The 17,000-nt window shown below is 42.8% G+C and overlaps 1 protein-coding gene across 11 annotated transcripts in view; it reads right to left on the reverse strand.

Annotated features, from left to right (window-relative positions):
* Positions 1–4,765: 4,765 nt before the first annotated feature.
* Positions 4,766–17,000, reverse strand: part of rbfox3 (RNA binding fox-1 homolog 3) — a 293,403-nt gene continuing 281,168 nt past the window's right edge. For 8 of the 11 annotated variants that reach the window (XM_023957273.1, XM_023957272.1, XM_023957274.1 and 5 more), the window contains one exon: positions 11,622–16,010. In XM_023957273.1, the coding sequence (XP_023813041.1) occupies positions 15,966–16,010 (45 nt within the window). In that variant the 3' untranslated portion in view covers positions 11,622–15,965. Of the gene's footprint in view, positions 9,155–11,607; positions 16,338–17,000 lie in introns of those variants that run through there. The other 3 variants (XM_023957269.1, XM_023957268.1, XM_023957267.1) reach the window with 3 other exon arrangements.

Genomic DNA, 17,000 nt, shown 5'->3' on the forward strand with positions numbered 1-17,000 from the left:
AATGTAGGGGGGGTCATCTAAGATAGCACAAGGGTTAAACCAACTAGTGTGAAATATTTCAGTCATTCAATTATGCAAACTGTTAGTGCAGTTTTGATTTTTAGAATGCTTTCTCTTTAGAGAACATTCTAAAAATCATTTTTGTCTTCCGGTTATTTATGACACAAGTCTCCAACTTGAACTCAAATTTAAGATGTTCAGGGAGGGGCTGCTAGGTCGTCCACACAGTCTGGTCCTCAGGAGTTCATCCTCTATTCTTTGTGTGAATCAAACAAAACCGTTGTGGTTTGTGAGGAAACTAAAAATTGTTTCTCTTTTAATACAAATGTTTTTGCCTGTAATTTTCATATCCTTATAAATTCTTCTGTTTTTCTTTTTACTTATTGTTCAGCAAACTTTGCATATTATGTACATACATCTCAAATAAAATTTGAAAAAAAGGAGTTGTTTGGAATGTCATTTAATGCAAATACCAACAAGTAAAAAAACAAACTTTGAACTGAAGTAAAATTTAAGTGTTTTATTTGAGAAAAACTGGATACTAAAAGTTTTTTAAACTACTTTCAGTATGAAATATATACAGTTAACCTCCAAAAACTGTTTTGGAGGCAGCCAAGTGTTTCATTATGATATTTGTGAGTAGAATAGCGAAAACATGAAATGCTTTGAAACTTTTACAAAGCACGTTTATAAAGGCATTTTTTATAGCTAAAGCAGAAATAAAACATTAGAAGAATGTTCTGTGTAATGATGAAATCTTTTTGACTTTGTTTTACTTTAAGTGTGACGTTACAAACAGATAAAAGGATGTACCAGTAAGTAAAACAACTGTCATGTAGTAATAAATCCAAATGAGTTTAAAAACTGATAAAGAACATTTTTTTGGACCTGTGTGCAGTGGGAGGGACTGGTTCAATTCCCGACTCGTTAACAAACCGTCGCTATAAAAGCTGACTCTGCGTGAAGATCCTCCATGGACCAGAACCTCCCTGCTCTGATGCAGATAGAGTAGTGTGGTGGCAGTGTCTCTGTGCTTCCAGTGAGAATGTGCTGGTTCAATTCCCAGTTAGAATAAGGGTCTTTAGGAAGTAGATGTCATAGTCTGTGTCTTTAAACCTGATTGTTGATTTTTGAAACATGTGGAGCGTGTTCAGCTCAAAGGAACAAAGCAACACAGTTCTGCTGTAGACAGATTAGCACGGTGGGAGTGTCTCTGTCCTTGAAGCGGGAGAGCGCAGGTTCAATTCCCCGTCTCTGTTTTTTTGTTCTCGGTTTTTGCCGCTCTTTGACAGTCATCAGCTCAAAGGAACAAAGCAACACTGTTCTGCTGTAGACAGATTAGCACGGTGGGAGTGTTTCTGTCCTTGAAGCGGTAGATTGCAGGTTCAAGTCCTGGCTAGTTGCATCACAACTCATGCTTGGGGTGAGGAAGAGTCAAGGATGCTGGGAAAGGGGGCAGCTTCATCTTTAGTCTGGTTGACAATCAAGGAGATCAAAGACTTCCTAGTGCTATAAGATAGATGATGAAGGTTGATACTAGAGCTATGCTAACTGGTAGTGAGACAGTTACCTAGAAGACTACAACTGACAGGAGGCTAAACCAACTAGACTTTGTACTATTAATAGGGGTGTGGTAGATTTTTTTAATACCTAGAAGCAGCAACTACATCATGATAGTCATGATAGTACCTTTCAGGCTGCAAGCATTATGGTACTATACTTTCTAAATCAAATCTTATAAATCTTATAAATCTTATCTTTCAAAATCTTATCTTTCATTTTGTTATCTATCCTTTCTATTATTTATCTTTACTTCAACAACAGTTGGTATGTATGATTATGAAAAGGTTCACTAAATAAAAATAAAAAAGGTGTCTAAATAAAATAACTACTAAAGGTTTACTTAGCTACAACACTGTCCGTCGGCTCCCTCATCTGCCACCACCTCCAGGTGTTGCTCTACCTGTATTGCATCTACAGTGCTCAGACCCTCCACACATCCAAGCTGCTCTATCTAAATGCACATCTTCTCTTGTTCTGGGATCCTCTTCTCCTGGTCCTCCTTCCTCGGGGTGGGGGGCAAAGATGAAGCCCCCTTTCTGTCAGGACTCCTCCTAGCCGCAGCTTGAATTGTGAAGCAACTGAACACCTCGATGTCCCTGACTGGGACTTGAACCTGCAATCTCCCGCTTCAAGGACAGAAACACTCCCACTGTGCTAATCTGTCTACAGCAGAACTGTGTTGCTTTGTTCCTTTGAGCTGATGACTGTCAAAGAGCGGCAAAAACCGAGAACAAAGAAACAGAGACGGGGAATTGAACCAGCACTTTTCTGCTTCAGAGATCAAGTCACTTCCATCGCACTATTCTGGACATCAGTAAGCACTTTGTCGATCACCATTTTTCTTCCATCTGGTACTTTCTGGGATTTGAACCTGCACCTTCTTGCTCTACTGTCTCCATAGCAGTGCTGTGGTTCCTTTCATCTCCATAAGAATCGACATGCATTAGTATGACATTTTCATCATGGGAATATTGACACACATTATTTCGACATTTTCGACATGGATTAATCGACATGCTTTAGTCTGACATTTTTGGTAGATTAAAATCGACATGCTTTAGTATGACATTTTCATCATGGGAATATCGACACAGATAAGTGGGACATTTTCGACATGCTTTAGTATGACGTTTTTTGTAGATGAAAATCGACATGGTTTAGTATGACAAACTTGGTAGTTAAAATTTCGACGTGATTTAGTATGAAATTTTTAGCATGGATTAATCGACATGCTTTAGTGACATTTTCGTCATGTAAAAATGGACACGCATTAGTGTGACATTTTACCCCAAAAAAATCGACATATATTATTATGAGATATTAGCCATGTAAAAATCGACAGGCTTTAAGTATGACATTTTCATTATGAAATAAAAATCGACCTACATTAGTATGATATATTAGCCACGTAACTTTACCCAACGAAATCAACATACATAAGTATGACATTATTGGCATGTAAAAGAAATCAACATACATTAGTATGAGTTTCGTCATGAAAAAGAAATCAACATACATTAGTATGAGTTTCGTCATGAAAAAGAAATCAACATACATTTTTTGCATTTAAAAATTGACAGACATTAGTATAACATTATTGGCATGAAAATATCAACATGCTTTAGTATGACATTTTTGGCATGTAAAAATGGACACACATTAGTGTGATATTTTACCCCAAAAAATCGACATACATCATTATTAGCCATGTAAAATTGACATACATTAGTATGACATTTTGGCATGTAAACTATAGACATGTTTTAGTAAGACATCTTCATTATGAAATAAAAATTGACATACATCAGTATGATATGTTAGCCATGTAAAAATCAACATGCTTTAGTATGACATTTTCATTATGAAATAAAAATCGACATACATCAGTATGATATACCAGCCATGTAATTTTGCCCAACATAATTGACATACGTTAGTATGACATTATCGGCATGTAAAAATCGACATGCTGTAAATTATTTGGGGTAAAATGTCATACTAATGTATGTTGATTTTTACATGTTAAAAAAGTCATACAAATGTATGTCGATTTCTTTTCCGTGACGAAAATGTGTCGAAAATACTAAAGCATGTCGATTTTTTTATGCCGAAAATGTCAAAGTAATGTTTGTAGATATTTACATAGATTTATTAAACTAATGTATGTGGATTTCCTTTTCATGACGAAAATGTCACACTATTGTATGTCGAATTTTTGGAGTAAAATGTTATACAAATGTATGTCGATTTCTTTTTCATGACGAAAATGTCATACTGAAGCATGTCAATTTTTACATACCAAAAACGTCATTCTATGTATGTCGATTTCTTTTCCGTGACGAAAATGTGATACAAAAGCATGTCAATTTTTTATGCCGAAAATGTCAAACTCATGTATGAAGATATTTACAGATTTTTTTGGGGCAAATTTTCGTACTAATGTATGTTCATTTTTATATGCCAAAAATGTCATTCTATTTATGTCGATTTTTTTCGGGTAAAATGTCCCAATGTTTGTTGATATTTAGATGTCAAAAAAGTCGCACAAATGTATGTCGATTTCTTTTCCGTGACGAAAATGTGATACTAAAGCATGTCGATTTTTTCATGACAAAAATGTCATACTATTGTATGTGGATTTTTTGGGGTAAAATGTTATACTAATGTATGTCGATTTCCTTTTCATAACGTAAATGTCGTACTAAAGCATGTCAATTTATACTAAATTATTACATGCCAAGGGTGGGGTCATCTAAGATAGCACAAGGGTTTATCATCAATAACAGATTTTTTCATCCCAAATTTAACACCTGTGCTATCCTAAGACCCCCCTTCCATTGACGTGTTCTCCCTACCATGACAAAGGTGGATAAAGGTGGAAAGATTTCATGTAATCCATGGACACCAGTGAAGATCACAAATCATTGAAGAAAAAAGGTTCAGAGCTCTGTCTAGTGGGTCTAGATGACCCAACTCCCAACGTTAAAGTGCCTGGGATAGAACAAGGGTTACAGGCTAAATCTTTTGAATTTATCATATCAGAGCATCACTCAGAACGGAATTCTTCATCAATTTTGAATGCGTTCATATGTTCAAAAATAAACATTAGAGGATCAATGTTTCCTCTTGATGGATGTTAACAGGCTGGTTACCGTAGAGTCCCCCCCCCACCACCACCACAAAAAGAGTCAGAGTCTGCAGCTGAAGTAGACAAGTTTATTAATGATAATAATGAGGATGAGGATGATAATATTAATAATTAGTCATAATTATAATAACGTTAATGTCATAATAAATAGAACTCTTCATCTGAAGCACGGAAAGAGAAGCAATACAGAAGAGAAAACAAAAACACAAAGTTTAGAGTACAGAGTCTGGGGGGGGGGTCAGGGGGAGCTAGAGACATTTGAACCTTTTTTAATATATCATTTTTCATTTTTAAAACTTTATTTAACTGGAACATTTACAAAAAGGAGAAAGAGTTTAAAAAATCCTTATAAATAAATTTTGTTGTTCAAACAAAATACAAGATTTGCGGAGGGGGGGTATTTTTCTTCTATTTCTCTGTTTTTTTCCCCTTTAAGGACGGGTCTGTGTTTGTGACGGGGGGGGGGTTATGTACAGAACATCAGGAATAGAAAAGGGGCTCACATACTATAAGGCGCAGGGAGGGAGTGAGGGGGGGGTTGTTAGAATTTGGGCAAGTTGGGAGCGGAGGGGGGCCTCTCAATGAGGGAGGGGGGCATCCTGCTGATGTCACAGCTCAAGCACTTGTGCTCAGGAAGATCAGGACCGCTTATTGAAGGCATCTAAAGGAAGGAAGGGGAGGTCCCCTGTGCCCCCCACCCCACCCCCCCGCTCCATCCCACTGCTGCTACGGTGCAGGCTGGAGTTTTAGACTCAACTCTTCCAGTATTTTTTTTTTTTTAAAGGCAAAACTCCTCTGGAAGCAGACGCCGGTAAAAGGGGAGGGCGGGGGGCGTCAGCAAACAGAGACAAAAAACCACAGTAAAAAAAAAAACAAATTAAAAAACTCCCCAAAAAAAACCCTGCTGCTTCAGCGACACCAGAACATCAAAGTTTATAACATTGAAAATGTCCTTTTTTCATATTAACAGTGAGTAAAAAGACAAAAAAATTCTAAGGCAATAACTTATTTTTTCATTTCACCCTACAGTCGTCTGTAGTCATTAAATGAAAAGAATACTGAAAGAAAAGATCATGCAGCAAAAATGAACGCTAACCCGTAAGCAGGAGGAGCTCTGCTTCTTCACTATTTTCACTTTAGAGCAAAACACCTGCAAAAGGTCAAGTCAGCTGCAAAGCGGCACACACCTCCACCAAAGGGCTTCTTTACTGCAGATGACACACAGCTTCAAGCAGACTCAGTACAAGACTTAAAATGGCAACATTGCACGCAGCCCCTTAGAGTATACTTACTACAACAAGAATACTGGAAAGAATGAAAAATAGTGACACCTATGTGGAAACGCGGTACTGCAGATGTTGATTGTGCATCCAAGTTTACAGTTTCTATTTGGCAACCTCTGACTCCCCGACCTTTTTTTTTTCTTCCATTTTTGCATAAATGAGAGCAGCCTGGCGTCCGGCGGGCGCTTCCTGCATCCCGTTCCACAGAAATGCTACGTTTGGACCTTTTTGATACGCGGGGGAGCAGCGATGCAGCTCAAAAGCAAACGGGAAGCAGTTTGTTTGCCACAAACACCCACCAGAGCACCTGTTGTGGATTCATCCGCTGCTGAAAGTAGTCCCCAGGAAATGCACTTTTGCTTGAGTGATGTTTGCTAAACAGTTTTTTCTTTAAAAATGTATATTTTCAGTCACAATCGGAGTAAACGAGAGAACTGAGAGACAAACTCTCTTTCTTTTTTTTTTCTTTTGTCTTTTTGTGAGATTCATTGACAAAATCTAAACACACAATAATACCATCCTGTCGGATTTGATCTGCTAGTTTCTAACCAGAGTAAGTAGGTAACAGTGTTCTTTAAAAAATGTGCCTCTCACACATGACATCAAGTGTTTTTGTTGCAAAATGCATAGATAAGTCAGTGGATCAGTTCCAACCATGTGAGCAGTTTCTGAAAGAAAAGCAGAAAAATAAAACTGTGGCTCTTTATCTCTGTCCCCCTGGAGGTTCCTGCCAAACCAAAACTCCAACCTGCTCCTGAGTTGCTTACGAGCCTCTGCAGCGCTGTAAACAGGCCAGAGAGTCACCTGACTCCCAGAAACAAACCTACAGGTATGAAGATGCCCAGTCTGCATACGTGAGAGAACGAATGACTGACGTCACCCCGGTTAGACTTCACAACAGTTAGTTGTCTTGTTATAGATACTCTTGGTCATATATGATAAGCTGTCTACAGATGAACAGAGGTCGCGTGGGTAGGAGCCCTGATTCAGAACAATATGTTTCTTTTTTTAAACCTGAAATAAGATGAAGTTAATCAAGAAGTGTGAGGTGAGCTTTACTGTACAGGATATTAACAGTACACACTGTAGTTTTTACAGGGAGTCAGGAGCTTTAACCTTCTCTTACCCTCTTGGAATAACTCTCCCAAACCACTTCTACCCCAGTGGCGTACCCTGAACTCTCAAAGTTGTGCTTCACCCAATCCTGGACACCTCTGATCGGAAAAGGAAACGTTTCTTCTCAGGGCGAGCAGGTCGTTTCCTCTCTGCTTCGCATCCGGCCGCTCACCGACGTGAGAAGTGCGGCTCGTAAGAAGCAGGCCGCCGCCGCCGCAGCAGCAGCAGGCGGCCGGTCTTCGTAAGCCGAAGAGCCGGCTCCTCCCCAGCGGAGGAGAGCGAGCAGAATCTGGGTCACGTCAATACGCATCCGGGCTCCGGCGTCAGCACAGAGTCCCGCCGAGTCCTGATCAAAGAGCACTGAGACTGTGTTCAAATCATACTTTGGTTCAAGTAAGAAAGAAAATCAATATTCATAAACTTTTTATCTGACATCCACGACACTGGAACACTAATTAGGAAGTGTTTTGCAGCTCTGATGAAGGCCAGAATTACAGAAGACGTAATTCTCTGGGCGTGTGTGTGTTAGTGTGTGTGTGTTAGTGTGTGTGTGTTAGTGTGTGTGTGCACCGCTCATCTGGTTTCAGGGAGATCAGTTCAAACAATCACCACACTTCCAATCATAGAACACATGATCACATCGTACAGTAAATATCAGGGGGCATATTCAGCTGGGAGGCGGCGGGCGGGGCGGGGCAGGGCGGGGCGGGGCTCTATGTTCAGGGGCTTTCCTACCGCCCCTTCTTGTTCCCTGACATCACCACAGCCCATATAATAGATATGTATAGATATTTATATACAGAGAAAGGATACATACTTATTGGACACCCTAGACATGGAAGTACATTCAGAAACAAACCAACATTCTTGATTAAACACGCTGACAGTGACCCTCCTCATCAAAGACCCCTGCCTCCACCCAAGTGTACTGTGCTGCAAAGAGGCCACGAGCTCTGCCACCCCCCCAGCAGAACGGTCCACCCCCCCAAGCTGGAGTCTGTTGGTGCCCCCGCCGATGCGGTGTGATGGGTTACAGTTGTTACGTGGGCGTGGATGTGTTACTGGGGTCAGATGTGCATCCTCCTCATCACGGTGCTCTGATAGTTCTGGGGGGGAAGAGGGGGGGTTGCAGAGCGGCACAAAGGCTTGGGCTGGTGGGGGGGGGTAACGTTTTCTCTAGGGTGGGGTTCAGTGACCTCTGCTGGAGGGGGCGGACGGGGAGGCTCAGCTTAGTTTTGACTCACCGTCCCATCCCCAACGCTGTAAACCGGCGGCCAGTGGGGGAGGGTGGGGGGTGCCCAACGCTGCTGCCAAGAGGAAGTGACATCAGGACAGTATCCACAGGGGGAACGCTGCTAACAGTAGCGGGGCAGCCCACACCCCCCAACGAGGAGGTGCCATTGCGGGCCCGAAAAGGAAGGAAGGTAATAAGGAAGAAAGAGGGCGGGGAATCGAAGCTTTGACCCCGCCCACAGGAAGTACAGCGTAGAAGGTGCCTCTGCCTGGATGCCGAGCTCTCACTGCCACCCTCCTGGTTTTTCTGTCGATCGGCGGCAGAGCAGTGTGCCATTGAGAAGGGAGGAGGGGGGGCGGGGCCTCCCTCCTCCTTCCTTCATACCACAGAATCAGCATCAAGGGCCAACTGTTCATCTCCCTTACCAAAAACATAAAAACAGATCTGTACATATATACTGCTTTATACAGACTTTTTTTTTTTTTTTTACCATTGAAAATCACAAAAGTATAGAAAAATAAAATGTTATATAATAATGGGACACTTCTTTCTCTCTCTGTCTTTTTCTACCCGGCAAAAAGGTGGTCCCTGGTGGAAACTGGCTCACTCCATCTGTCAAGTTTGTGGCTGGTTTGACAACGCTGCCGCGGCGCCACTTTGTACGCCTCCCGTCTTTCCTTGCCAGCCTCAGTAGAGGGACTCCTTCTCATCTTCTTCTTGTGTTATTTTCTTAAAGCTAGTTCTCCTCTCTTCGTTGATTTCATCTGTGATGTCCATCAATACTGAGTACAGCTCTTCATTTTGTATTTACTGGAAACAGGGGAGAGAGGAGACGGGTAAATATGGAGAAGCTGCTTCACCGACACACAATGAGAAAATGAAGTCAGTGAGGAGAGTCTGTGTGGATGCTGTTTCCGACGCTGCAGACGCTGCAGACGCTGCAGACACTGCAGACGCCGCAGACGCTGCAGGTACGACAGTCCAGCTGACGGGTTTCTACCAACGACTTTGTTAGCGAGGAGTGCCGCTTTGAACATGCCTGACTATCTTCTCACGGGGGGCAACTACAGGTCTTTGATTAACAAAATGGGCGTGAACATATGAAGGCGTGTTTGTGATGGACCTCGCGTCCACGCTCACAGATGGTTCAGAGCGCGGTCTCTGGCTCGCCAGCAGAGAGCTGTGGCTAAACTGTGCTGGATGGAGGCTGAGCGGATGGGTGGGAGTGTGTGTGTGGGGGGGTGAGCGTCCCGGGACCCCCGTCATGACAGACGCTCGCTAATTCAGACTGATCTTAGGCAGCTCCGCAGAGATTCTGATGAAATGAAATGAAAGACGATGAAGCTTTAATATTAAACCTGCTTTGTAGTGCATACCCCCCCCCCCAAAAAAAACTCCGCCCACCCCCGACCCATGGAGACAAACAGTCAAACAAGTGGTGTGCTCAATCAGCATCCACCACACCTCCCCTCCTTCCATCCATCCCTTCTCACTGAGGGACCCGCCTGATCTTCACACATCCTTCTTTCTCTCTGTGCTTAGCGCCCCCCCATACATAAGGGTGTAGCCTTACAGGCTGCGGGGGGGCGGCTCACAGCACCAGAGCTACATACAGTTCTGGCTCACAGAAGGTCTGCAGAAGGGAATAAATGATTCATTCGCTGAAGACACTGGTCCAGGAATTAGACAGGGCCCTTCTCTGTTAGATCCGCACAGGCTAATTCTACTGCGTGTCTGTTTGTGGTTACTGTTTAGGTTTAATCAGAACAGATTGTGTGAAAGCGTAAGTACACCCTCCATTAGTTCTAAGGTTCGTCTACGGCTGGGAGCTCCGGTGACAGCAGCACCGTTCTCTTCGTTCTTACCCGTCCTCTGCAGATGTTTCTGCTCACATCTCCTAGGATGTTCTGACTTTAGACACAGTTTCCTCAAACTGGGTAGGGCTGTTTGGCCCGACCCCCCACCGCTCTGTTCTCGTGTTAGGCCGACCAATCTGGGCCGGCGGTTGTCCAACAAGGGTTTCTTTGTTTTACCGTCCTCCCAAGAACAGACCGATGGTACAGCCCTGACCCAAGCAATCCAAAGAACTGGACTTTAGGGTAAAAGGAGCCCGGTCTGGGTTCCGGTGGGAATGGTGCTCAGCTTTTTCCTCTGGACGCTCCGTGTTGGTTTGTTCTTCTCATCTGTTGTGATGGCGGTTCTCTGCTGTTCTTGTTTAGTGATGCAGTTCAAGTCTGGAGTCTGGAGTTCGATGCGAGACCTCCTACTTTAAATGAGGCGTCTGATTGGTCCGTTTATAACTTGAAAAATTTACGCAAAAATGTAATGAAAGAATTCAAGGATTATCAAGAAGATGTTAGCAAGAACGGTTCTTCTGACCAATAGAATGAGTAACAGCTGTTTATTTCTCTATAGTCTATGGGGTTTTGGCAGGTACTTCCTGTTTGGAGCGCCAGGGGGGAGGAGTCACTCAGTCCAGTTCTCATATATAGTCAATGGTTCAGGCTCAGGTTATGGGAACACCTGGATTTGGAATACAAATAATAAAAAAAGTCCACATTGACTTAAATTCAGATAGTAAAATGAATCTGAATCAAATCACTAAATGACCGGATCTGGGATGAATGAAGCCAGGTTCACTCTGGAACCTTCAGTCAATCCAGAACCCTTTACAGTCCAGTTGGTGCGGCAGCTTTTGGGTGGTTTTCAGTCCGCTTCAGTCTTTGGTTTTCTGCAGAGATTGTCGCTCAGAATAGAACTGAGGCCTTTCCAGCTGCAGATGTAACGTTTGCTGGTGTGTTTCACTGACTTCCACTGTCTGTTCTCATTCCTTTTTCCAAGCAGTGAGGGTGTACTTAGTATTTCACACTCTGTTTTTCCTTCATCCTTCTAGTGGCTATGAGTTACTTGCTGCAAAGAAGCAGAACTTCTCCAGACATCTCGACCCATGAACGCATGAAAAAGATGAATTCTCTCCTCTATATGTCACGGTTAAAGTGTTTCCCAACGTTTTAATTCTGCCAAACAAACAGCACTTTCCAAAAATCATGATAAATGACATTAAACAGCAGCTTCAACAGGAAATCGATATTTTGGCCGATAATGGAGCAGAAAAAGGTCACCGTCTTCCTTTTTTGCTCACGCGTTGGCTTTAAATTTGTGGAAAAAGCGTCAAAAATGAGCAGGAAAGTTTTCAAACAAAAAAAGACAAACATCAGCAGAAAAGGAAAGAGGTTTTAGTAGAAAAGTCGACAACATCCACGTTTGAAGGCAGACATCTTGTTCTTATAACTGCTTTATTCTGACACTCAGAAAACAATCAGAGGTTACTTATATGTCACATACTGACAACAAAAATATCTAAAGAATAAAGAAAAGGCTCATAGTTGGATACTTTAACCTATGAAATGAATCCAAAAAAATTACTTTACACCTTTCAGACAATATATTCTCATAGAAATCACATAGAGTTCAAGAACAAGTTCAGCTGAATTGAAAATACACAGATAACCCCACTTCATATAGGAATACATATAAAACAGTTACTCAGAGAATTGTGATATAGTTTGTGTTTATATACATTTAAATGTACGTAGAAGTGCTGTAACTTTTTTGCATGGTTTTTCTTTTGTACAAATATTTTCGGTGGATTCATAAACTCACCTGCCAGCTTATCAGGGCTTAGTGAATACTTGTTAATATAAATGATGCATAAAGAGTATTTTCTTCTGGTATGTAAACATGTCTCAGTACTACTGTTAATAAGTGTAAACAGATGGATGGAATTGAGGACTAGGTTGCATATCGAGCTGGTTATGAGAACCAACAAATGCAAACAAAGCTAAAAAGAGAAAGAAAATGTTCTAAAAATTCACATTTGACGTACTGGAAGCGTAATAAGATGCGTCTACGATACCAACTGCTATTTTCTATATTTCTTTAGCGTTTAAGCCTTGATAAGCTGACACTAAAATGGTCAAACAATGCTAGTTGAAACTTTTTCTGTAAACTGTTGACAAACCCGTGCAGACTGTTAGGAGCTGCTCCGGATGACGAAACTCCAAGCGCCCCTGTGAGAGCATCTGCAGCTCGGCTCGCTCTTAATTGCATTGTGTATGCTAATGCTTTAGCGCGCGCTGTAATTACCGAAAGGGAATTTGTGTATCCGCGCACGCTGATGGCCGTGATGCATTAGAAAGTCCGTTCCTGCAGAATGAATCACAAATCATTTTGATAAAGGAGGCCTAAAGCGGTGAATGGATTTACAGATTAAATGTCGTTTTCATGAGACAGAACAGCTCTCATTTATTCAGGCGTCGCTCCTGAACGTTTCACTGTTTTCATGAGAACTGCGAGCAAAAACACCCCAGCCCCCGGCGGGTCGACTGTCGGTCCTGACGCTGCAGCTCAGGCTTTGACCATTGACTGTATCAGGGGACTGGACTGAGGGACGTCATCCATGGTTTACTTCCGGCTCCAACCGAATGAAGGCGATTCGGGCGCCGCTTTTGTTCCTTTTGTCTCAGTTTCTATGGAAACCACTCTGACAAATCAGGAGTGAGCTTGTTGGAAGGCCACACCCCTACCACTTGAAAGAAGACGACACGAAATCGAACGCTTGGTACGTTAGACATGGGGGGCCAGGAGGCTCCACCTACTCGTGTTGGGGCATCTGATTGAACTACAGAAGAAAAATGAGGATTATTAAGAACGTGTTTAGAGAAAAGATCAGAGCCACAATGACCGACTAACAGCTGCTTATTTCTATGGGACTTCCTGTTTGAAAGGGGGAGGGGTCACTCAGTCCAGTTCTTAGAGACAGTCAATGGCTGCATGTCAACACCCATCACCCCGCCAAAATAAAACATTATCCATACTTTGTCAAATTCTCTATCCTGCCAGGAATCATTGGTTGAGGTATTTCAGACCATAGCAATATTTAAAAATCTTTCCGTCTTTAACTGACTGACAGGTGTTGCTCTAAGCCCCTCCCATTGCAGGCAGGACCCAAGATGGGTTTTTTTTTTTTGTCCTTTTTCTAGACTTTGTCCTTCCAGGCACACCTCTGAGCTGCAACGCTTTCAACCAGCTAACTCCTGACGAACAACACCCGATTCTCTTTTTTGGTCGTCAGTTCTTCTCAAAACAGTTGACGTCCGTCCAGTAGACGAGTCGCACGAAAAAATGTTTTGGAGACTTCTTCAGTAAGGCTTTTATGTGAACCTGCAGACGTCCAGGTTTTACGGTTTCGGATCAGTTTGATGAATATGAAACCAAAGTGAAAAACCTTGATGCTTTGCAGCAGCGATGCCATTACAGGGACTTGGAGTGAAGTCATGCAAACTGCAGCGTGCTCTTCCCTCTGCCCTCCTCCATCACAGTCAAACATTCTGATGCATATTTATATATATAGTTCTCATATATGTATGTATATAGCACATAGGCACACACATTCAGATAAAAATAAGAAACAAAAAAATCTGTTTCATTCCAGTCTAGCTTACTAATAGTGGTCACTAACTGAACACCCAGACATGTACTCTGCTGCAGAGTTTATATGACAAACTCTCCTGTTTGCAAATGATAAAAATAATATTCAAAGTCTTTTTTGCTTCTTATAAAACCCCCAATAGTGAGCAGCTTACATACTAGCATAGAAAAGGAAGAACCATGTTATTTGTTGTTTTTTTTAACCCACAAATTTTTCTTTGACTAATGACCTAATGGGCTTTTTTTCTTTTTTTCCTTGATATACAACAGTACTCTATCATTTTAACATCTTGACTAAACATGACTAGATGTATAGATTTTCTATAAATATGTTACATCTCAGAAAATATTGAAAAACAAAAACAAATAAAGTGCAACAAACATTTTTTTTGAGACTACAAACACTTTTGTGAGTACATGGAAATTAAATATTATTGGCAATAGCTTTGAGTTTTTATAGCTGCACAGAAATCTTGACAGCTAACAGTAGCTACACAGGTTTTTTTTTCTTTTTTTTTCGTTTTTTCAATCCACCTCACGGAGCACAAAGAGAAGCCGATGCAACGGCCGGATGTCGGCTAAGAGGAGCACCTCTGCACGCCTGCGCTGCATCTCCTCCCCCCGGGTGCTTTTATACTTCCTGTATCTGTGTGTATACAGTGTAGAAGGTGTTACAGTAGATGTCTATAGTATGATACAGCTGTTTCAGTCAACAGTACAGTTGGCTGTTGTCGCCTGCGCTCACACCAGCTCTTCTGAGAAGTGAGTAGCTCTGTTTGCTCGTTTGTGAAGCTCGTTTATCCTGAGGTTAAAGACTTTGTGCAATGCATAAAAAAACAACAAAAACAGGGATCGCACTGACGAGTAGAGGCCCTCTGCTGGCCTCTCCTGTCTGGGGTCTGTGTGTGAGTCCACGTCAATGTGTGTTAGTGTGGATCTGCGGCCGTGTCTCCTGCAAATGCAGCTCGCGATTGGCGGTTCTGCGGAAACGGCGGCGTCTCTGTAGAGCTGATGAGATTAAGTCGTTTGGTTCGGTCGTGTTCCTTTGTTCACAATTCTCTATGAAGTTTAAGGGGACTTCAAATCTGCTCCTCCACGCTTAAGTGTTTTATCTACGGCGAGATGAGCCTTCACAACAAACCATCTCTGCTTTTGTTTTCGTGTTGTGCAGAGTTTGGCTCCGTGTGGTAAACCGGAGGAGTTTGACGACTTCTAAAGCAGAGGAAGACGGGTTCCTTCATGCTGGGGCTCGGGGAAAAGACCTTCACCAAACAAGATGCAGTAAAAGAGCAGCTCTGCACAAAACCAGCTTCAGGCCCACGCCTCATTTACTTTGTTTTCTTTTCCAATTGCTCCTATAAAATATTAAAAATGTCAGTGAGCATTGGATGCGAGGGCGGGCGGCTGGTGGCGAAGGCTCATGGCGAATGTTTACCTTGAGCTGCAGCAGACGGTGACTCCCTAAACCAGAGCGCCTGTGCAGAACTGTCGCATTTGCAGGAGACAGACGCCTGACCTTCATGACCCTCAACTCTGCATGCTGTCATAACACATGGTACCGCTCGTAAAGGCTCCACTGCAAGTGCACAACAGTAGGACACTCCAACTTGAACAAAGAAAAAGAGGAAGCAGTCAGAGCAGGGCTGTCTTTGAGCTCAGAATCACCAGGCGTGCGGGTCCGTTTGGGACCGACAGTACTTCTTCTCACAGCTTTTTGTGGGGGTTTAGTCTGGTTTTGATTGGACGGATGGGTCCCGTTGGAGTGTGTCAGAAACGTCCCGGTGTATTCTCAGTCAGACGACAGCGGCTGCATACACACACCTCTGAGCATGCATCAGACGTGCTGCAGGAGGCTCACATCGTTATGGTGACACAGCACCCAAATACAGCAGTCAGTGCATCTCCAAAAGAAAACCAGAAGCACAAAATGAATACAAAACCATAGCAGACCAATGATGACATCAAAGAAGTTGTAGAAATATCTGCTTGTGTCAGGGGGGGGCTCAGCAAGTGGCCGTGGAGGGGTGTTTTTTATCGATTTCATTTATCTCTCCATCAAGGACTGGCTGTTTGCTTTTTTAGGATTTTTTTGTTTTTTTGGGGGAGGGGTCATGTCTTTTTTTTCTTTCATTTAGTAGGGAGTGAAGCGACTGTACCCTCCTCTGTAAAGGCTAGCCTGCAACATCAAAGATGAAAAAGTACCAATCAGTATTCAGGTGACAGCTTTAGGCGCTTTCTCTTTCTCTACAAATTTCCTTCCTTCAGAGTCGGGGCCCCCCGTGTCGGAGGGAGGGGCCGTTTTTTTTTTTTTTTGGTTGGTTCAAGCCGAAGCCGGTCGGACTGAATGCCGCCTGCGCACAGTGAGTGTGTGTTGGGAACAGGGTCAGGGGGAGTGCATCTGTCGGTGACGGACGGCTTCTTCTCATGGCGCCCGCGCCCTCCTGACGGGGCCGAAGCGCGCCGCCGCGTTAGCCCTCAGATTTTAGCACCATGCTCCAGATATCTAGGGCAGACACACACAAAGAGCATGCACGTGGGCCTATGCATGCACACCTGCACATGCACGCACGCACAGTCCCTCCTCTCATCTCTACTGCAATTAGGAATTCAGACAAACTCCAAAGGCTACCCAAAGTCTTCAAAGGCTAATTTGGCCTTTTTCTCTGCAAAACTTTAATCCGTGTGAGCTGGAACAGAGTCGAAAGAATTTCCAACCTCAGAGGAACTAATTATTGTATAGCTTTTAAATGCAAAAATGTCTGCTGAAGAAGCATTCATCAGATATGATTAGAGAATTAGGGCTTGAGAATGATTAGATGGTGGCCTCAGCAGAGTCTCCCTGTTTGTTCCGCACACACACACCAACACCGCATCGGCTCTGAGGTTTTACGGCCAAATCAAAGTCTGCGCTCTTCAAATGTGTGTGAACCGGAAGGAAATTTGGAGGGAAAAGAAGAAAAAGAAAAAGTAAAACATTCAAGCACATTTTTTCTTTTTTTTTATGAAGAGGGAGAAAGAAATGTCTTAATTAATGAAAGCTTTTAGCTAGCAGCTGCACCGGGGAACTGGACGTTTTGGTTTTTTCCAGTGGAAAAAAACAAAAAAACAAAATCGCATGCATGCCGGAACGGTAAATTTGAGTCATTTCTCAAGCAGAGAGCACGCC

The sequence above is a fragment of the Oryzias latipes genome, chromosome 8 (assembly GCF_002234675.1).
Source record: "Oryzias latipes chromosome 8, ASM223467v1".
Classification (NCBI taxonomy): Eukaryota; Metazoa; Chordata; class Actinopteri; order Beloniformes; family Adrianichthyidae; genus Oryzias; species Oryzias latipes.